This window comes from Equus asinus, chromosome 17, assembly GCF_041296235.1.
Source record: "Equus asinus isolate D_3611 breed Donkey chromosome 17, EquAss-T2T_v2, whole genome shotgun sequence".
NCBI lineage: Eukaryota > Metazoa > Chordata > Mammalia > Perissodactyla > Equidae > Equus > Equus asinus.
In genome coordinates, this window is record NC_091806.1 from 2,442,914 (window position 1) to 2,465,755 (window position 22,842).

Consider the following 22,842-nt stretch of genomic DNA (forward strand, 5'->3'; position numbering starts at 1 on the left):
ATTTTTAAAAATATTACTCTAAATGCAGTTGAAAACTAACTAGTGAAGCAAGGACGGAAGTGGGAAGACCAGTCAAAAGGCAACGGCAGTAGTTCAAGCAAGAGATGGCGGTGCAGTGGGGGAGAGGAGGAACAGGCACATGGAGGTTGCGCAGCACGAGTCATGAGTCAACACAGCTTGCTGGTGGACTCAGCAGGATAGGGAGGTGGTGCTTGTAAGATTTTGAGCATGATGATTGGCGCATGTAAAGCACTCAATAAATTATAGCTGTTTACTGTCATTGTTAACAAAGGCCTCTCTTACCAAACACCAAGAGAACGGGCTTGAGAAGGAATCTTGAATCCTTTCACATGACAGTGTGATGCTTACAGCCCACGTGTGACCACGGTGTTAGCTCTTTTGTTAATAAATGGCATTCTTAGAGAAAAATGGAGCTAGCAGGTATGATGGTGCATTCAGAAACCAGAGACTCTGACTTTCAGTTCATCTCACTGCTGTCAACTCACTGTATGACTTTTTGCCTCTCTCAGCCTTGATTTCTTCATCTGTAACTATAAAATATATTAAGCACTTTTTATGTGTCAGGTACCATACCACGCTCTTTACGTATATACCAAACACTCTGTGTACATTAATCCTCATTTAATCCTCCCAGCAGCTCTTCCAGGTAGGTACTAAATTGTCCTCCATTTCTAAGTAAAAACACTGAACTCAGAATCCCACAGCTAGTGAACGGCAAAGCTGTGACTCAAACCTCGGTGTCTCTACTCAACACCCACGTTCACCACTCTCTGCCACGCGAGGGCTAGCACGAGGCCTTGGGAGTCGGTCTGCTTCCAATTTGCAGCTTTCTGAGACTTCTGGACCCCAGCTCAGGGTCATCATGGGACTCAAAACTACTGAGAACCAATCTGGGACACTTAAAAAAAAGCGTACTATTCATACAGAGGTTAGAGAATAGTGTCAAGTATGTATTTATTTATTGATCCTTTCTCCCTCTCCCTTGGGTAACTTGTTAGATACAGCAGCTGAGGCAACAGGAAATTTGAAGTCCGGCATTTTATTAAATCCTATGTTTATAATTTCTGTGGAAGGAAACTGCCTGAGAGAGATTTGGTTTCCGTTATTCACTCACCAAGAAAAGATGAGGAAACTGGAAGCTGGGTCGAGTGGGTTTTCCGAAGGTGCAGGAAGCAGGGAAGGTAACCCTTGGGCTGTTTCTGCCTCTCACCCTTGAGCCCCTGGAGTTGCCTTGGCCCTAATGGAGGGTTTGGCAGGGTTCCTTTCATTCCTCACCAGGAGGTTGCCGGTTAGGAGGAACCCGCGGTGCTGGAGGAGGGCTGGGAGGCCAGAAAGCCGGCAGAAAGGCAGAGGCAAGGGAGCGCTTGCCGCCCCGTGCCGTTTTCCTCTTGGAGTTCAGCAAGAAACCAAATAAAACGTGGACGTTATTTCAGAGAGGAGAAGCGCACACACACACAAAGTGTCTCATCCCCATAGACACTTTGAAACTGCCCTTCATTGGTAAAGGTGTGGGGAAAATGGGCATTCTCATACCTATGTGAGTAGTGATTGTAAATCAGCATAAGAGGATTTCTGGAGGGCGGGTTAACAATAATATGTCAAATGCCTTTATAAATACATATTCTTTGCTTGTTGGAGAATATCTGATTCTAGGACTGTGGCAGGAAATAGACAGGATGAGCCTGGAGCATTTTGTAGTGCCAGAAAGTAAGGAAGTGCTGAAAAAAAACCCCGAACAAACCCCACATTGATGGGGGTATGTCAGGGGGCCACAGAAGCTAACTAAAAGAGCTCCCGAAGGCCGAAGCCAAGAATTTGAACAACAAAATTAATAAAGTAGTATTGGATTATAACCCAAAGTATAAAAATAAATATCCCTGAGTATACTGCTATAAATAAATGATTAGATAAATAAATAAAGGAGAAGAGACAAATCTCATGTTCAGAAGAATTTCAGATAATTTATGCACATACTCTACCCTCAACGAGGGGAAGCATAACTCCTCACTCCTTCAGTGTGAGTTCATAGTGACTTCCTTCCAAAGAGTGCAGCGTGCGAAGGGGGCACGAGTAACTTCACAGTGGAAGACCTTCACCGGCACGGCCACGGCCGGATGTGTAAGAGCAACATCAGCAGTGCGAGGTCACGTGCCCTTGGTAGGGTGCGATGAGGATGAGTCTTCACCTCTGCAGGTTTCCTTCTGAAGGCCCATAACCATGGCCTATCCTGAGAAAAACATCCGACAAATCCCATTTGAGGGACATTCTACAAAATACCTCACCAGTACTCCCCAAAACTGTCAAGGTCATCGAACACGAGAAAGGCTGAGAAACTGTCACAGCCAGGAGGGGACTAAGGAGACCTGATGACTAGATGAAATGTGGTATCTTGGGTGAAATCGGGAACAGAAGAAGGATATTAGAGAAAGACTAAGGAAACCTGAATCAAGAATGGACTAGTGTACCAATATTGGCTCACTGTAACAAATGCACGATACTAATGTAAGGTGTTAATAATAGAGGAAACTAGATATTGGAACCCTCTGTACTGTCTTTGTAACTTTTCTATAAATCTAAAGCTGTTCTAAAAATCAAAGTTTATTTTATTTTGTTTTTTATTTATTTTTTTTAAGGAAGATTAGCCCTGAGCTAACTACTGCCAATCCTCCTCTTTTTGCTGAGGAAGTCTGGCCCTGAGCTATCATCCCTGCCCATCTTCCTCTACTTTATACGTGGGATGCCTACCACAGCATGGCGTGCCCAGCAGTGCCATGTCTGCACCTGGAATCCGAACCAGCAAACCCCGGGCCGCCGAGAAGCGGAACGTGCCAACTTAACCGCTGCACCACCAGGCCAGCCCCCAAAGTTTATTTTAAAAAAGAAAAACATGCCCTTTGACCCAGGAATTTCCCCTCTGAGAATTTTCTTTGGAAATAAGGATGGACCTAAAGATTCTTCCATGTGGACGTGTGTCACAGAGGTGTGGGTAATAGTGAAAAAGGAGAAATAATTTGTATCCAGTATTAGGTATGGTAAGTCCATACAATTTAATTATGAATTATCATCTTACAGAAATATATTTCTTGGCAAGAAAAGGTATTCATGATTGCTAGTTGAGTGGAAAAAGCAGATTATGAAAGAGCCTGTGAAGTGTATATTTTTATATGTGCATGGAAGGAGGATAGGTAAATATATTTCAGTGTGTTAACAGTGATTATCACTGGTGGATAACACTATGGGTCTTTTTTTCTTTTTATAGAAACAGCACTTGTTTGTTATAGAAAATACAGATCAACAAAAAAGAAAAAGTTACTTTGAATTTTAAAATAAAGAAAGATGGAAATGATTCCATTATAAATCTAGTAACAGCAGCAACAGAAGACCCTGTCCTAAAGAAGGGAATTCTGGGAGCAGATGAGGCCTAGGCCTGCCTATGACTTCTGCTCAAGTATCTCCACATAGAAGGGCACTCCCTGAACAGGCCTACTGGCACCTTTCCATCTTCCACAGAAACAGGCGCCACCCACACAGCCCCTGTGGAGTGCAAGAAGGGCCACCACCCACAAAATCGGGAAACAGGTTGCCAGGTGCCTGGAGATCGAGCTTGGCACTGTGGTCAGAGCATGGCCCTGAAGCCACGCTGGAGCCGCAAGCCTCTCTCAGAGATGGCCGCAGAGGTCTGTGGAGGCAGGGGCAGCTGTGAAGGCTGAGAGACAAACCCAGTGTCTGTATTTTCTTTTTCTAGAGTAAGCCTACCCAAACCTGGCATTTTTTTCATCTTAGAGAGAACTTGCATGTACCTTCCATCTCATTACAACAACCCTTGGAGGCAGGTATTATCATCCCATTTTTCAAGTGAAAAAAATAAGCCTCAGAGAACTTAAATGGCTGTCACTTCCTGACTGGGTAACCAGGAGTCAGAAGATACAGGTTCATGTCTCACCTCTTACCCAAGTCCAGTTTCATCCAGGGTTCTGGAGTCTGCATAATCGAGATCTGCCATTTACAAGCTGTGTACCTTGAGCAAGTCATGTAGCTTCTCTTGGCCTCAAATTTCTCATCTGTAAAATGGAGATGATAACACTTATCCAAAAGTTACTGTGAGGGTTTAGTGAGATTGTGTATATAAAGCGCTTAGCACAGCGCGTGGAACATGCAGTCCGCCCTCTGTGAACAGTGGCTGTTACTGATGGAGAGAAGGCTCACGGGATGACGTAGAATGCGATCTGGGGAGAGAAGAGCCCTTCCCCTTGTCTTTCTGTGATTTGAGAAGATGATGCAACAAGGCTGGAGGCACCGCACACTTTATAAGAAGTATGATGAAGTCAGGATCCTGGGCTTTTGTTCATACCCGAGCTTTCTCCTGAGTCTGTACAAGGAGCTGATCAAGCGGTACTGGCCATCAGCCTCGTGTTTGTGCCTGGCAGAAAAAGCGGCGACAGATCTTGGAACATTTAGGCCAGCCTTTGCGTTGAGTTGGAGAGGAACGAGAAGGAGAGAGGTACACAGAAAGCGAGAAGAAATACGGTAGAAATGAGAGCTGATTCATTAGCTCAGCAAGTGTGTGTGTGGGGAAGGAGCTTAGCTCCCGTCTGGTTTGGGATTTTCCTGAATTTCACTTACAATGCCAAGCATCCTGATTTCCCAGTTGAGGAAGCTGGGCCCCAGAGTCACACAGCAAAGCCGGGACTAGAACTCTGAAGTCCTCTCATGTTTTTCTCAGTTAACCCGGCATAAACTGAGGACATTTTACTTTACATCTCACTTAGTTCCAAGGTGGCAGCTAAATATATGAGTTCTGATTCCTGCAACACAGTAACCCCCTCCCTTTTAGCCCAGGCTGTGGGGCAGGTAACGTGGGAGACAAAAGTTGCAGCGCTGCCCGGTCTTGTGGAGGCGTATTTCTGGGTCCGAGTCTTTGTCCCATCCCCCAGCCAAGTTACTTTCATCCTTCCTGGAACCGGGCAGCCACAGCCCGAGACGGTGGATCGAGACTCCCCAGCTCCCTGTGCAGTGCCTGTGGGGCTTCGTTTGTGGAGAATAGCAAGTCTGTCTTTTTGAAGATCGGCTGAATCTAGCCTTCCTCCCTTGTTGATACCTCTTACTCTATCCTCTTGAGATGAATAATTCTTTTATAGCAATAATTAATTAATTAATAGCCAAGGACTTAGCAGATATGAGTGATGCCAAATCAAATTAAGTTGTATTATATTCTCAGGAAAAGAAACTCTTAAACTTGCAAGGTCAGAATGCCTATCACTTCCTTTATTAACTTCCTCTTTTAAGCTTCTGTCTCTGGGGACAGCAGCTGAAAAGCTGTACTGCCGATCTACGTGGACTGTCTGAAAAACTCAGGCAGTGAAAACTCCTCGATCATAATCACTTTATTACCAGGTGTTTAGGGGCTGAATATGACTGGGGCTGTGGCATGCTTCTAATAACTCCTTCAATTTCACAAGCACCACCACAAGACAGAAAGGATTCCTCATTAGACAGTGCCCAACGGACAGAGGGATTACAGCATTCTGCTGGCTGGGGCTCCTTGGTCCCATTGTGTCACCCCAACCCCTGCCCCCAGCCAGGGAAGTGTTAATTGTCACACCACCTTGCCAGTTAGGATTTAGGAGCCCTCAGTTCCTTTCGCGAAACTTCCTGTTCTTATACCTCCTAAAATAATTTAGAAAAAATTGTATCCTATTTTTAAGTTAACACCTGAAATTATCTATCAAGTTTAGATAGTTGAAAAAGATGTGATTTCTGACATATTATGTAGTATGAGTTTTATATATGTTTTTGTCAAAACTTTGGTACTGCAGATTTAGCTTATTAAATTTACAGGAAAGAAGCACTATGTAATCTAATTGACAAAGATGGTTTCTATGGTCAAACTGTCCAGCCAAATCAGTCTTGCTTTCCGTCAGATCCAAGTCTGATTTCAGTTTTTCAGTTCAAATAAATAGATTAGTGCACACTTCATGACAACCGTCTCACTTCTGAACATGAATTCTCAGATCTATGATGAGGGCACACAACCTTGCCAAGAGCTTATTGCCTGGATGAAATAAGGGAATATCTCTTTTACCCTTTCTTGCCCTGCTCTTTTGGGACTCCCGTCAGAAGCAAGGCACTGAAAAATTATCCCATGGTAAGATTCAGGAGGGTAAGAGGGCCGTGCTGCTTTTTTGAAGTGGGAGTGAGGTGATTGTGAATGTGGGAGTGGCTGAAGAGAGAACTGTAGATCACAGGCACGCTCTTGGAAAGGTCAGCTTTAGAAAGAGCATGTATGGGAGTTATAGTCTGAACATTTATTTCCTTAAAAGTACCCATGCCCAGACACCCCCTGGAAAGTCATTGTGTGCCACAAGGGTCTGTGTACCCCAGGTTTTTTGGTTTTGTTTTTTTTTTTTTTGAGGAAGATTAGCCCTGAGCTAACTACTGCTAATCCTCCTCTTTTTGCTGAGGAGGACTAGCCCTGAGCTAACATCCGTGCCCATCTTCCTCTACTTTATACATGGGACACCTGCCACAGCATGGCTTTTTGCCAAGCAGTGCCATGTCCGTACCCGGGATCCGAAGCGGCGAACCCCAGGCCGCCTGAGAAGTGGAACGTGCGAACTTAACTGCTGTGCCACCAGGCCGGCCCCAGCATACCCCAGTTTTAAAGCCACTGCTTTTAGATACAACAGCACTCTCAAACTACATCATTCTGTGACTGAGGCCAGTTAACCAGGCTTCACTCAATATTTGTCCTCAGCAGTGTTTGCCAGGGCCTGTCTTTTCTAGAGACCTGTCCGGTAGAAGTGTCAGAACCCTGGAACTCAGCCCTTCTTTCTATTTAATACCTATATTTCACTAGGTTGGGAGCTCTCATAAAAAAACTCTCCAAGCAAGCAAAGAAGGGCACTGTTGCTCTCCAGAAGTTTAAGGGCATTTGGGGATAGAAACACACTTGGTCTGGAATGCAGTGTTTCAGATGTCAGAACTAGGAACATTGAAGGAAGTTTAGGAGGAGGCAGTTGTTGATTCAGGAAAAGAAGGAAGGGAGGTTGAAGAAGGGAGCCAACATTTTTAACCATTTATGTTGCATAAAATACATAAAACTTTCACAGTAACCCTGTAGATAGATAGTATTACCATGAGGAAACTGAGAGTCAGGTTGAGTAACTCACCCAAGGCCCCACAGCTCCTTAGTGCCAGAGGAGGGGTTTCAACCTAGTTCAGTCAGGTAACTTCAAAGCCATTAAATAATGCTGCCTCTCGCTTGGTAAATACCTACTACAGAAGGGGCTGCCTATCTAACACCGTTAGTTCATTCTCAGAACAACAGCAACAACAAAACAGACGCTAAAAAGAATTTCAGCAATCTCTGAATCCCACTCCAGTTATCAATCCGAGTGTGACCAGTAGATGTTTCAGAGGACAGTAAGTGGCTGGGGGGGAAAGCTGTGTTACTCCCCTTGGACAAAGTAGAGACTTTTACAGACTAGTTAAGATAAAATCTTATGAACAGAGACCCTCTTACAGACAAAATGAAGAAGGAGCATTCAGGAGATGATATCTCACACTCATTATATTGTGTGGCCCTCCAGGAGCAACCACACACAAGGTGAGCAAAGCTCTATGCTGTAGATTCAGTTAAGATCCCTTTTCTTCTTCATTAGTGTGAAAAACAGGTTATTAATTAATTATGAAAATAAATATGCTTTATTTGAAGAAGCTCCTCTGGAAAAAAAATATTCTCTCTCTCTCTCTCTCACCTACTAGGCTGTAAAGTGCATGACAGCAACTACTGTGTCCTCCTTCTTTGTTGTTGTGCCTTGCATCATGCCAGAATCCCAAGGTCTCGTGCTTTTAAACTATGAGATGAACTATATCTTTCACGCCCACAAACAGGTCTCTTTTAGGATAATGAGAAAATGATTTTGTCAGTCAAGGCTTCTGATCTTTTCCCCAAGCCAGCTCTACAAGTCTCATAGTAAAGAACCTGGCAACTCAGAAAGAACTTAATTTATTTATAATTTCATTATACTCAGTTTTGCGGGGGTTATTGACCTCTTTGTGAATGTGATGAAAGTTATGGCCTCTCTCAGACAGAGAAACACACAAGACAAAATTTTGTCTGCAATCCCAGTAGGTTCATGAACCCTTTAAACTATGCATCTCAAGTTAAGAATGCTAAAAAGTGACCTGCAGCTTAAGGAAAGGGCACAGTCGCCATGCCAGACTTCTCGTATCTGAAGGAGAATTGCCAAGAGAACAATAAGAGCTTGCTTCGATTGTAACACCCAAGGGGAGAAAACGGCGCCTTGATTCTGGGGAGACTCTTTCGTAAAGAGCCCTTTGTTCCCTTTGGGACAGATGCCACCAAACACTGCTCCTTAATGGCCGTCCTCTGTCCAGCCCTTGCTAGCATGCACCCTTCATCCCGTGCTTGGACAACAGGCAGAAAATGGGGCAGAGTTTTGGATAGTGAAGGTTGCTGAATTGCTTCTTTTGGCCCCTAGAGTAAACTTACCTTAATTTCAGGCTCCGTGTCCTGAGATGTTTTCACCCTTAGTAGGAATACTACAAATCTCTTGTCTAGGATATTTTCCCTTAAAGTCTTTCCCAAATGGATGCAAAAAAGCACAGATTTTATATAGACTTAGATAATCCCTTGTGAGATAAAAAATTTCTAGGTCGTGCCTGGGAGCTGATGCACCCAGGCCTTTCCTCTTCCCTGGCTCCCATCTCTACCAAAGGAGATTTTACCTCACTTCCACGCTCCCGCCTTGACTACTTCAGACTTCCTCCAGCTGAAACTAATCCTTAAATTTTAAGGACACAGACTTTACTATGTGACCGAGGATTTTACATCTCTCAGAGCATCACTTTCTTCATCTGCAAAATGAGGATGACATTAATAGTAGTCCTTACATCCTAGGATTGTTGCGAGGAGTAAGAGAAAAAGAATGGGTTGGGAGTGCCTAGCTCAGTGCCCATGGCATGCAGTAAGCACTGGATGCACTTGGCTCTTGGTATTTTAAGGAGTGGCCTCTAGAAGTGGTGGAGAAGAAACAGAGCATTTGCTGGCTCTGTGTTAAGTGTGCTTGCTCCTGCCCCGTCTTTTTCTGGCCCTGCCTTTTTCCTGCCCCAAGCCCTGTATCCTTCAATCCTCCCAAGACCAAGGCACAGAGGCTCTAACCCTGACCGCCTGAAGTCCTGGCCGTGCTTCTGGGACTCTCAGCTCATTTTTTGGCCACTGACGTATCACCGGCATCTGGGATACCCTGGTCAGAGCGGTAATGACTGACTGTTCCTGTCAACTTCCTCCCTTCCGCTTGCTTTTATTTCTTACTTCCTTTTTAAAAACAGCTCTTCATTGAACACTTCTGTGTGCGTAGCACAACACTAGTGCTAGATAAACAGTAGTTAATAACATAGACAGTACTGCTACTCTTTTATGCTCCAGTGGCAGGTACAGGGGAAAGTAAATAGCAAACAAATAATGTATAGGACGTGACAAGGGCTGTGAAGAAATGAGGTGGAGATGAGAGTAACCAAGGAGTCCTGCTTAAACAGAGTACCTGCTCTGAAGAGGTGACGTTTGAACCAGTGACTCTCCCTCTGGCCGGAATTGAAACCTTGGCTTTATTCCCAGTGAGAAGTGCCATTGGGCGTGCAGAATGATAGCTTCTCTTTGTTTTTCTCTCCTGACAATAGATGGCTTAAGGCTTAAGGGAAGTCAAACTCCTGATTTTTACCAGCAATTTATTTTGTCAAGTAAGTTAAAAAATACTCTGACCCTCACCTGCTGCTTTAAATAGCTATTCATTTACTTTGTACCAGGCGCTATGCGTTTTATGTGTATTATCTTATTTAATATCCTCCAATAACCCAAGAAAGTAGATTTTATTATCATCATCGTCCCTGTAGCAAATAAAGAAAGCAGAACTTAGAGAGGCTCAGTAACTTGCCCATGGCCACGGTGCCCAACAGGGTTAGGTGGGGTTAGGACTCCCCAGGTATATCCGACAGCAGCCTGTGCCTGCCACCACTAGACTAGGCCGCCTCCCTTCCTGTGATGTCCTAACTCACCTGCTTCTCCTTTCCTTTGTAGTGGTGCCAGTGAAGAAGAGGACACTTGAAGGCTGGCTGTCCCCAGTGGAAAATCATTCCTTCCCTTGTGTGTATGTGACAGCGTGTATGTAACGGCTTCTGATTTCTGTGAAAGCTGCCCGGCAACAAATGTACTTCCACCAGATACACCCCTGGATCCCCAGCAGGCACATGTCTCTCCAAGGGATGACCAGTTTTGTCATTACTGACTGTGCTGCTCATTCTGTTGTTGTGATAGGTCAGGGAAAAGTGCCCCTTTGATCAACCAGGAGCAATTAAGGGTCCTTCAGTTAATCCCTCAATGGCTGCTTTGAACTTACTCAGGAAAGCCAGCCCCTATAATATTGTATACCCAAATAATATTGCTTCATTAGGAAGGATCTGGAATAACCTTGAAGAGCACTCAGAATTTTTTTCCCTACCTGCTAAGAAAACCCCACTTTATTCACACTGAAGCATGAAATAGATGAGGGCAAAGTGGGGCCAGATCAACCCGTGGACAGTCTCTAACAGCCCAGTCATACGTTTGTGAGAACGTGGCTTCACGAGACAGGATGGATGGCTGAAGAACAGGATTGGAGACAAGTTAAAAGTTAGAAATAGAGAGAGAAAGTTTTAGTACATGAGGTTATCCAGGACTTCAGATTCATAATTCAGTGCTGTGGAAATGAGAAAAATGATTGAAGAGGTAGAAAGGAAATGACTTTAAAAAAAAAACAGGACCAAAGAGATCTGATTAAAAGTTGAAATCAGTATTTCTGAACTCAAATTGCCTGAGTTTCCAAATAGTCACTAAAAGGATCTGATGGAACCTGAATTATTTGGGTCAGTTCTGCAGGTTTTATGGGTCTTGTCACAACATGAAAGGCTGGAATGTATATTACCAAATGGGAATTTTTCAGTGTAGGTTTTGGTCCCCGTCCCCCAGCTTAGTCTAATTTGGCCTCAATGCCTTGTGGGGAGAATTCTTGTCACTCGAGGTGTGCTGAACCAAGCTCCGTCTCCCAGCAGAGAGCCCCTCCTTTTACTCTGGCTGGAACCCTCCTTTTCATGGCCTCCCCACCCACAGACCTTCGGATCAGCTCCCACACCCTGGCCCTCCCCTCTGCAGTAACATGAGCAGAGACCCGCTATGCTTGGACTTCGGGCCCTTCCCCACTCCCAAATCCCATTTCCTTAGAACGCGTTTACTCCCAAGGAAGCAGTCATGTACTAGGCAACGGAAGACTGCAAGCTAAAAAGTCTACATCTTCCGAAACATCTGTTTTACTTTACAAATGGTTTGGAGTCAGGGGATGACCTTATTTTTAGATAAAACACAGTTATATTATGAAATAGAATGTTCATACACATAAAGAACTAAGATAAAATGGGAGACTTCACAGGAAATTCTTATTTGCAAGCGGGGTCTGTGTTCTCTTTCCTCTGCCTTCAGTGGTGTTGGGTGTTCACTTCTGAGAAGTACAACTGGAACTGTGTCGAAGCGGCCTTGGGTTGCTGCTGACTCAGGGCCTGGACTTCTAGTGCCTCTGAGGCAGCACCAGAGGAGCCCGCAGTGGAGGAGTCCCTCTCTTCCTGCTGCCTGCCTGTGGCCTGTGTGCCAATCACTGAAGGTGCAGGGTGAGCTGATGTGTGTGTGCGGGATGGTTTCAAGGCAGAAACAGTACTTACTTACTGTAGGAATCCTATTTATATCATTGTTCAATCTTGTGCATGCTATGAAATAATTATTTCTTTGAGGCCAGGGAGCTACTAGGCATATATGCTTCTGGGTTGGGATTACCCTAGCTCACTAAATATGTCAGAATGTTGACAAGGGCTGAGAGTAGGTTGGGCTGTTTAAAAAAAGAAAAAATGGAATTTTTCTCTCACTGGTGGCAGGCAAATGGCCATGGCTGTTTTGATGCTTTACCTGTCTGCCTGCAAAGACTGGGAAATTTGGTATAGCACTAATTACAGCCCCTGACCGTACCCAACAGAGCTACCCTTCAGGAAGAAGGAGCAATGGCCACTCTTTTTTTAAAAAGTTTAAAAATCAGGAGATGAAGACGACTTTAGATTGGGAAGCTCAGATTGTCTTTCCCCGATAATTACTGTTTAATCTTCAAATAGCCTTGTTTTAGCAGTGGACAGATCATTGGCTCTTCATACCTGACCATATGTCATTACTTTAATTCGGTATTTGGGAAACCCAAGCGTTTATGCAGTGGGTATGAACGGGAATATAAAAATACGTGCCAGCCTGTCTCAATAAATTACCCTGTCTCTGTAATCCTCGAGGAAAGCACTTTTGCTTTTACTTAGAAAGGATTTCAGATTTGCTTTATGGGCTCCTGCTGTCTTCAGCACCTGATAAAACTTTAACCAAGGAAGCATTAAACACAGCACAGCAGCTTCTGCCCAGGCTCCGGAGTTCCTGCCTGCAGCATTTATCAATGCAGGAATTGGGATGCTTCCTGCAGTGGCACCAGCTTCCCCTAAACCTGGAGCATGCTGCTCAACCTCAAGCCCCAGTGTGCGTGAGGCCTCCCTCCTGCCAGGTCAGTAGAAGGTAGAGCGCTCACAATTGTGTCCTGACTGGCTGCAGGGTTTGCAAGAATCCCTAGGGAGAAGTCATCCAGGGAGGCGGGTAATGAATGTCTCCAGAGTGGATTGGGTCCTCACAGCAACCCCTGGCTGCCTTCCAAATGTTGGGTATCTGGAGGGTCGAGGGGGCGTTTGTCCTTTGATTTGATGTCATTAAATCCAGGGCAATTCCAAGAAGTGCTTGGAGTCTCAGCTCTGACAGTCCAGGAAGGAAGCTGGCCTATATTGAGAGCCAGCTAATAGCCGGGCCCTGTATTAGGCCTTATTTCTGAGAGGATAAAGCAATTTGGAGTGGGTGAGTCACTTGCCTTGAGTTACACATCTCGAAAATATTGCAGCCACATTTTGAACCTAGCTCCCCTAATCTGCAGCCCATGGTACACCTCAAGTACAGAGGGAGCAAAGGCCTGCAGACACTGCGGTCCGACTGTACACTTTATGAGTTCGTTTTCAAAATTACATTTTCTCGCTGTAGCTTGGACTCAGAAATGGCATCAAGGTAGCCCTATTCTTCCACTTTAGAAGATGCATTAAGTACATATTGCTAACTTGAGCCTGCCCCCAGAAGTTGGGGGAGCCCTTCCTTTTGGTGCCATTCCCCATAAAAAAAATGGAGGCCTTCAAGAGTGAGGTGAGAGCCCTGAAGGAGTCTGCACTCCAGCCTATTCCACGATGTGTAATGGTATGGAAAGTTTGGATATCCAGACATTTTGGTGACCTGAGTCTGACCACTCCAGTCAGGCCTGAGGGCACAGCTGCAGAATTCGCGACTTGTAGTAGTGGCAGAGCCTGGAAAGTCCTCTCCCCCACCTAGAAAACATTCTCTTGCCAATACCTGAAATTCCACACTCACATGATGAGTGTTCTATACATGCTTTTCGGTAAGAAAATCAGTTGTGTGTGTACTGTTTGCCTAGCACATCTGGAATTTTCTGTTTGAAAAACGTATCTCGTTATGAATGGACTCAGCCTAGCCCTAAGAGTCCATGGCACAGGGGAGACTTCGGATCTCATTAATAATGCCTCTACCCAGCAGTGTTTCTGAATTGCCACCCTAACCCATCCAAGACCTCTGTGGCCCAGACAGTTCCTGCCCTCTAGGGGCCTGCCTGGTAAAACAGTAGCATTCGGAACTGAGAACACAGCAGAAAAAGCACCATAACAGGAAAATGAAAATAAATTGATGCTTGTGGGTGTACTGGTGCAAAAAATGCTGGGCTTGAGGGGACGGTAGATTTATACTTAATGGGAGTTAAACCTGACCAGTCTTTCTACAGTGACAGGCCATACTGTGTGGGTGGGGAGAACCGACAAGTCCATTGTTCTCTGCCTGTTTTCCTGTGCACACTCACATCCCCTCCTTAGTCATCTTCCCCTTTCACCCTTTACTTTAACAAGGGAATGCTCAGTCTTTCAAGGGAATTACACGTTTGAGTTAATGTTTCAGTATATCATTTTCATAATGTAAATTATTTTGTAAGAGATTTACCGCTATCCCAGGATGTTTGGACTCAGCGCCCCTGTGCATTTGGAAATCAATAAACTATTACTGGAAATACCATTTGTCTCTGAGTTGTGCACAAAGGACCCTGCTAGGTGTAAATATTCATGACGGTCTGCATTCTTCCCTGGGCTAATGCTGGACTGCGTGGATGGTGGTGTGGTGATCAGATGTGGGCGTCTCGTTTGCTCCTGACTGCTCTGGAGGGGCTTAGGAGGTCTCTGGGAAGTGGCAGAAGGAGAGACTTAAAGTCATTATTATTTAGACTGGTTTTTCTCCCTAAAGTACAATGATTCGTGCCTAGGTTAAAATTTCTAAGCAAAGTAGATTATAACCTAAAGAATGCTTAGTCCTGAATTATGTTTTCAAATAACATTAAAGCTTTACAATTTGGACTAACCAGGGGAAAGGTCAAATTGGAATTTTTACCATATTTTCTGGGAAAAAAATCATCATAGAGTGGATTACAGTTAGGCCAGCAGAATCATCCTTGTAGAAGCTTAGAAGTATACATTTGATAAACTGATGAAGAGAGATGATTAAGTTGTAAATGAAGCAATTCCAGTCCAGTTTGTAATATTACTACCAGAGGTTGCATTGAAACCAAGAGTCATATACTCAGAGGCAAAGTGTAAAAACCCAAAATAATACATACTGTGTGAATTAGAAAGTGCAAGTCTTGCCTAAAGGCATTAAAATTCAGTTTTTAAAAATCCACCCTAGGGGCCAGCCCCGTGGCCAAGTGGTTAAGTTTGCATGCTCTGCTTCTGCAGCCCAAGGTTTCACCGGTTCGGATCCTGGGCACGGACACGGCACCACTCATCAAGCTATGCTGAGGTGGCATCCCACACAGCACAAACAGAGGCACTCACAACTAGGATATACAACTATGTACTGGGGGCTTTGGGGAGAAGAAGGAAAAAATAAAATCTTAAAAAAAAAATCCAGGGGCCGGCCTGGTGGCACAGCGGTTGTGTGTGCACGTTCCGCTTCAGCAGCCTGAGGTTCGCCGGTTCAGATCCCGGGTGTGGACGTGGCACCACTTGGCACGCCATGCTGTGGTAGGCATCCCACATATAAAGTAGAGGAAGATGGGCATGGATGTTAGCTCAGGGCCAGTCTTCCTCAGCAAAAAAGAGGAGGATTGGCACCAGTTAGCTCAGGGCTAATCTTCCTCAAAAAAAAAAACCCACCCTAACCCCCACCAGCAGTGTGTCTGGGGGAGCTGCAGTTTGTGAACCCTGCTCTACATTTCCTTTTAACAAATTTGTCTCCATCAGACCCCTTTAGTTAGATGGGGACTGTGTGAACTTTGAAGAAATTGTCCAAGATCAAGAGATGGGTCACTCACTCAAGGTCACCCGGTGAGCCACCGGGATAAAGCCAGGACAGCAGACTCTCTGTCTCCTACAGCGATCATTAGGTCCTACTTCCTCCCTCCCCGGTTGCCGAGGACTCTTCTGCCTGGTGGAATGGGGTTGCCAAGCACCGAAGCGCTTGGGAGTCTCAGTCTTGTCACAAACCACAATGTGTTTGGAGGTTTTCTTCCCTGCTTCCTGGTGCCAGGAGCTCAACACCACAGCCCGTTGCCCCAGCCCGTTCTCATTTTATTGTCTTTCCCTCTGAAAGCTACAATTCTTTGTTTCATTGATCTTTGCTTGGTCTGACTTACAGGTGCCCCCATTTCCTTTATGCTCATAAAAGGGTGAAATTGCAGCTTGTCTGGAATATCTCCTGGCCTTAACAAGGCGGCAGAGGTAGAGACACCAGCAGAAAGTCAGGCTGCCAGTCTTAGTAAGAGAAGAAGATATCACAGAAAAGAAAACCAAAGGAGAAGACTGCTCGGCATCAATAACCGGCCGCGCTGAGTATCTGTATTTGTTCAATATTGGGGTCTCGAGGTGTAGGTCCTTCATTTTTGTTAATAATCATAGCTACCATTTAGTGAGCTCTTTCTCTGGGCCAGGCACTCTCCTAGTTGCTTTTCACATTATCTTCTTTAATTTTCACAGCACTCATATTATCATCTCCTGTTTATTGCTTAGGAATCAGATTTAGAGAGTTAAATACTATGCTCAAGCTCACACCCTAACAAACGGGTAGCTAGTATCTAAACCCAGGTCTGGCAGACTTCACAACCCTTGCTCTTCATCCCTGCTCTCCTAGCGGTGCTGACTCCGCCGTGTACAGGTGAATAACACCCCTGCCATACAAACGTAGTGTAGCTTTGGGGCAAAAGGATTGTCCTTTTTCAGGCCATGGTTTGTCCTGTCTGCGAAGTACAGTGTAAGTGAGGGAGGGAGTCCGAGGACAGCAGTGAAGTCCTCTTCTGACCTGAAACTGGCTTCTGGCAGGAGGGAACTGTTAGACTTGCTTTATCTCCTTTATTCCGAGGCCATAAATAACGAAATCACCAGGAGAGGCAAAGCAGTGGCTTCTTTTGCCATGGTCTTAGAATCCCGAAAGTCAGCCAGCTCTGACACTGAGTCTGTAATTTAATTAAGCATCTTGAAGGTGTCTCCAACAGCTTGACATCACGCCAGCTTTGTCTTCTTGGAAAGGGACTGCAAAAGGAGCATGTCTCTTTTCTAGTTCATTTAGGCGTTTAGCCATCAGGCCACAGCATACCGCTTGCCTACAAAAACAGCCCACAACCTTCACACCATTTTAGGGGTTTAGTAGCAACCATTTGCCTAGGGTTCAGCCATCTGTCGGCTTCACCTATCCCTGTTTCCTGAACACGAAATCCAAACAAGAGCTTTGACAATGAGTAACTGAGGCAGAACTAGAAAAATCTGGAGCCTCTGCTGGACCCCTTCAAAAATGACTGAGAACTAGGAAATAAACAAGGCGTCTGGCCAATTGAAATAAATACTGTGAAACAAACACATAACAGGGAAGCCATGCATCTACCCATAAAGCACCTACTCAGAACCTGTTTGTTCCAACTTCACACATAATTCTAAATGTTTGATGTCTGATTTCCAAGCCAACAGCACGTTAAATTTAAGGGTGAGAAACAGACTTCTAAAGGAAACTCAGGCCAAGAACGAGAAAGAACTGACAGCAACAGAGAAGACAAAAAATTTTAAGTAGACTGAAGAGTTCAGAAAGTACTGTTTTAGGGGGACATTTAGTGCCGGGAACAGCTCAACCCCTGAAAGGCTCGTTGTACCGTGGGACAGTATAATTATGTTCAAAACGGTGACTCAGAGCATCACACCTAAGAAACTAAGTTATGCTCAGAAAAAGGCGAGAATTTGCATGTCAAACATTTTAGGAATGTTTATTTCACAAATGATAAAAAACAAAAACACCTTTTGGGGGTTAAAAGAAAGAAACTTTTGACTCTCCAGAACATTTAGCTAAACAAAACAAACATCCCCCTACCTGAGGTTCTGTCCTTCCATGAGCCTCTCGTGTTTAGGGAGTTTTTTCATACCATTATAGGTGACTTTCATGCCGCAGTGCTTTGCATAAATGGCATGAACAATGGAAGTGCCAAGTTTTAAATGTGATGAATAAAACTAATAACCAGAATACAGGTCAAATTCTGTTACAACAAATAGTGCTACTATCAAAATCCTTTCAGCATCCCTGTTATCTCTAAGCCCTTGTCAATTACCCATTTATTTCAAGCAATAGTCATTACAACCAAATTGAGAGTATAATAAAAAGAAACTAGACCCTCGCCACAAGTGGGTGTAACACAATTTAACATGTAGTAACGGATTCTCACTTTTATTTGTCCAGTTCTCTGCTGCAAGAAGAAAGCAAATGTAGACATACCACCAGCCTGGGAGGCTGGTGTTTAGCACTTGTTGCTAGGAGAAGAGAGAATTCAGAAGCAGAGGACACATGGAGTTGTATGGCAAACCCTCACCAGGGGATTTGGTCTCCAGGGCCACTTTTGACCTTAATCCATGTCGGAGTCATCAACCACAGAGTGCCTGCTTCTAATAGTGATGTAATGCGTATATTAAGCCCTAGAATGAAGACATGATTCATTTCCCATGGATCATTGAGCACTGTGGCAACCTGGCCCTGATCTGATGACCCTAAGATCAAGAAATCCAGAAGCATGTGACTGAAACTGTCCTTTCTCCCATGAGGCACTGCTTTCAACACTGCGTGATGGTCAAAGCGCTCACCACGTTGATTATATATAGAAATGATCTAAGTTCATCAGCTGCATTCCACTTGGTTTACAGGCAGGGATTTTTCCATGCCTGTCTGTTTTTTCCTGGTGACAATGGTGTTTTGTCATTTGCTACATTTTCTTTTTTTTTTTTAAAGATTGGCACCTGAGCCATCAACTGTTGCCAATCTTCTTTTTTTTTTCTGCTTTTTCTCCCCAAATCCCCCCAGGACATAGTTGTATATTCTGGTTGTGGGTGCCTCTGGTTGTGGCATGTGGGACGCCGCCTCAGCACGGGCTGATGAGTGGTGCCATGTCCACGCCCAGGATCCAAACCAGTGAAACCCTGGGCCGCTGAAGTGCAGCGCACAAAGTAAACCCCTTGGCCACGGGGCTGGCCCCTACATTTTCTTTCTTTTTCTTTCCTCCTTCCTTTCCTCCTTCCTTCCTTCTTTCTTTTCTTCCTTCATTTCTTTGTTTCTGTCTTTGCTTCTTTCTTTTTTACTTAAATAATTTTTATGTCTACATTGCAACCAACATTTTGTAACACCCTTAGCAGCAGAAGGGATTAAATCATAATTCACTTCTGAACAGTACAATTAACAAAAGGAAAAGGAGGGGGCAGGGAGAGGGAAATTGTCCACCTTTTCCCAGTGGTGATGCCTGGCTCAGACCCCAAGTTCACATCACACTGTGAAGAAGTTCGTAAATTCTGGGCGCTGCTCAACTCGAGGAGGCAGGCAGTGTCTCTGTGGCTCAGGCAAGACAAGTGGTCTTTTGAAGTCATGCCATCACAAAATATGTTCACCTCTGCTTGCTTTCTCCCCCAAGCCAGAGACTAGTTAAACATTTACGTGCCCCAGGCAGGCCAGGAGATTGGATTAAAAAGTGTTTGAATAGGGGCCGGCCAGGTGGCTCAGCAGTTAAATTCACACGTTCCACTTTGGTGGCCCAGGGTTCACCAGTTCGGATCCTGGGTGCGGACATGGCACCGCTTGTGGTAGGTGTCCCACATATAAAGTAGAGGACAATGGGCACAGATGTTAGCTCAGGGCCAGTCTCCCTCAGCAAAAAGAGGAAGATTGGCAGCAGATGTTAGCTCAGGGCTAATCTTCTCAAAAAGAAAGAAAAAGCTTGAACGTTTTGTGTGGCTCTTGAAAACACTGAGTCCAAGTGTGGTTCTCTGGCTGGAAGGTGGCCCTTTGCTGCCTCACCATTTTTACTGGGACATCTGGAGATTGCAGGTGTTAAGTGGACGTAACTTTTCTGTGTTTGGTTTCTCTCCACGCATTCGGGCTTCTGAGACCTTTTGGACCCAGTTGGATGGTTATATCCTAGTGTCAAAGTCAGCCTCTTCTAAGTGGGAAGAACCGTGACAGAGAAGCAAGATTGGTCTTTGTCTTGATGGCGGCGGTGGTGAGTGTCAGAGGGGTGGTTGTATGTGGAGATGATGATAAAGAATCAACCAATAACGATAAAATGGGTATTTTCTCAGCACCTAAGCCAATTTCCCATTTGCTGACAGGTGGGTTCCAATCTATTTTTCCAGTCTCCTATTTCCCTGGAAGATACTGGCCTGTCTAATAAAATGAGAGCATTCCTTTTGAGGTCGTACCTAGCCCACTTGTATCCAAACTACACCTTCCTCTTAATTTACTCAAAACTCTGTTGCCTGTTAAGCCCCTGTCCCCACCTCTGGCATAAGGACAAGACGCGTGGAAGATGAATTAGGTCACCTATGGGTCCACTGTTGCGTATGGTTAAGTGGTGTAAGGAAACCAAGATTTCTTGGGGCCGGCCTGGTGGCGCAGCGGTTAAGTTTGCACATTCAGCTTCGGTGGCCCGGGGTTCACTGGTTCGGATCCCGGGTGCAGACATGGCACCACTTGGCACGCCATGCCATGGTAGGCATCCCACATATAAAAAGTAGAGGAGGATGGGCATGGATGTTAGCTCAGGGCCAGTCTTCCTCAGCACAAAGAGGAGGATTGGCAGCAGTTAGCTCAGGGCTAATCTTCCTCGGGGGAAAAAAAAAAAAGAAACCAAGATTTCTAAGCGTATCTGTCTTTTGCCATTTCTGAGAAAGTGAGAAAATCCATCCGGAGTGTTTATGTCCCTCTTGATAGCCAAGACATGGGCTTTCTTTTATATTGTGAGGCTGCCCTAGGAAAAGACAATTCCACGATGACTTCCTTCCTAATAATCGCTGGAGGGGCTGGCCCCGTGGCCGAGTGGTTAAGTTCGCGCGCTCCGCTGCAGGCGGCCCAGTGTTTCATTGGTTCGAATCCTGGGCGCGGACATGGCACTGCTCGTCAGACCACGCTGAGGCAGCGTCCCACATGCCACAACTAGAAGAACCCACAACGAAGAATACACAACTATGTACCGGGGGGCTTTGGGGAGAAAAAGGAAAAAACAAAATCTTAAAAAATAATCGCTGGAACAGTCTCCCAAGGACGCGCATAGCTGCCGTGCTTCCTCAGGCCTGGCGCCTTGTCAGACGGCAGATCTGCGGAGCGAATAGGAGGCCTGGCCCAGTTCATGAGGCAGGCAGAAGGGATCCAGAGTTCAGGCTCCCCCTTGCCTTTCGTCCTCCCATTCTTCTACGCCACGTCCTCTTCTTCCGGTCTCTCCATCTGGAAACCATGAGCCTCATGGATTCCAGGCACAAATTCTCAGATTTCAGATGTTTGGGAAATTTCTCTGCTTCGGTCATTCCTCAAGAGTTAAAGAATTCAGTTTGGGAAGAAAAACAGCTGAGACTCTTCCACAGCAGAGAAAATAAACAAGGTGTGGGGAGTACCCATGCCCTCGCCCACTCAGCTCCAGACCCGCACACAATGTCTGACTTCAGAGGAAGTGTTGGGATCTCCCTGGGAGGGAGCAGACGCAGAAGCAAAATCTCCACTCGTAAAAACATGCTTGTCTCCCTTCTGAAGTGTGAACACGACTGGCACCAGGTAATGCTGTGCAGCTGAGTGTGTGTGTGTTGTTGGGGAAGGGGAGGGTCTCTGGAGGGCAGACCTTAGAGTGGTGGAATGAAGTGAGAGTAAAATTTAGCTAAATTGTTAGGGAAAACAGTTAATGTTAGGAAACACTTAACCTCAGAGTTGCATCTCCAGGAAAAAGAGCAACGTGTGGTCTCCTGTCTCTGGAAAAGGGAATGGACTTGCTCCTGATGCTGGGTTTTAGAAGCTCACTGTCCTGAGCTGCCTGAGGAAGTAAATGAACAGCTGGATCTGCAGGGCCTAGTACGGTGCCTGACACCTAGGAAGCTTATGTTCCTATTCACGGTGATGACCACCACGCATCCAAATGGCGTCCTCCGCGGGCTGTGGTAGATGGAGCCTGCCCGTGTGTTGCCCCACGCTAGCTCAGCCTCTGGGTCCTCCCCAAGGCTGCTTCATAGCCCTCTCTGCCGCACGCAGCCAATTACAATTCCATATCAGTTGTAAGTATCTCAAATTATAGGTATTTGTTCATGTGGCACTGTCTGTAACTCTTCAAAGGTTCTCTCATTTGTTCACTACTGTATTACCAATGCTGACAGAATTGCCTGTCACAAAATAGATGTTTAGAAAATATTTGTGGACTTAATGACATTGTGACAGCATTTGCATGCAGAGCTGCTCCAGATATCACTTCTTGATGCAGAGAACTGGGAGACACCTTCAGCCACCTCTCTCCCAGCATGAGTGTCCAGAGCAAGTGGTGCCACCCAAAGGCACCTGCTCTTCCCAGGAGGAGAAGGAAGAGGTTGGGAAAGCTAACTGCCATCCCTGCTCTGCACTAACAGGCATTTGGCACTCTCTAAATACTCCTAAAATGAGGGGTGGAGTCAACTCCACTGGAACATCTCTCTGCCTCTTCCAGCTCTAACAATGACATCTTAGCAAAGAAAGAAGTGACAGTGGGGAGGGAAAGATGCTTCCTCTGAGAATGCCAGCTCTTCTTCCTGTCCACGCATGAGCATGTGCATGTGTCTGTCCTTGGGTGAAAACACACGTGTGTGTGCGTGCACAGACCTGTGTGTGCTGGGGCTGCGCCAGGAGAACTGGGCTCACACAGACTTTATGGAGAGCAGCACTTCCTCAAATGCTTTGGACTGAATATGTGTGTTCCCCCAAACTCCTATGTTGGAACCCTGACTCCCAATGAGATGGGCTTAGGAGATGGGGCCTTTGTGGAGTAATTAGATCATGAGGGTGGAGCTCTCTTCAAGGGGATTAGCGTCCTTATAAAAGGGACCCCAGAGAGCTCCCTCCACCCTATTTCTACCCTGGGAGGATACAATGAGAAGTCAGCAGTCTGCAACCTAGAGAGGGCTCTCGCCAGAACCTCACCACGATCTTGGACTTGCAGCCTCCAGAACTGTGAGAGAAAAGTTTTCGTTAATAAGCCATCCAGCTTATGGTGTTTTGTTATAGCAGCCTGGGCAGACTAAGACATCAGAAGTGCATAAGCCATGAAAAAAGGTACTGTGGTCCAGTAAATTGGG

At 45.4% G+C, this 22,842-nt stretch overlaps 1 protein-coding gene across 1 annotated transcript in view; it reads left to right on the plus strand.

The window, feature by feature from the left end:
• TRIM44 (tripartite motif containing 44) overlaps positions 1-20,779 on the plus strand; it is a 112,626-nt gene extending 91,847 nt beyond the window's left edge. Inside the window, exon 5 of the mRNA XM_044750626.2 lies at positions 10,121-20,779. Coding sequence (XP_044606561.2) covers positions 10,121-10,148 — 28 coding nt within the window. The 3' untranslated portion in view covers positions 10,149-20,779. The remainder of the gene's footprint in view (positions 1-10,120) is intronic.
• The last annotated feature ends 2,063 nt before the right edge of the window (positions 20,780-22,842 follow it).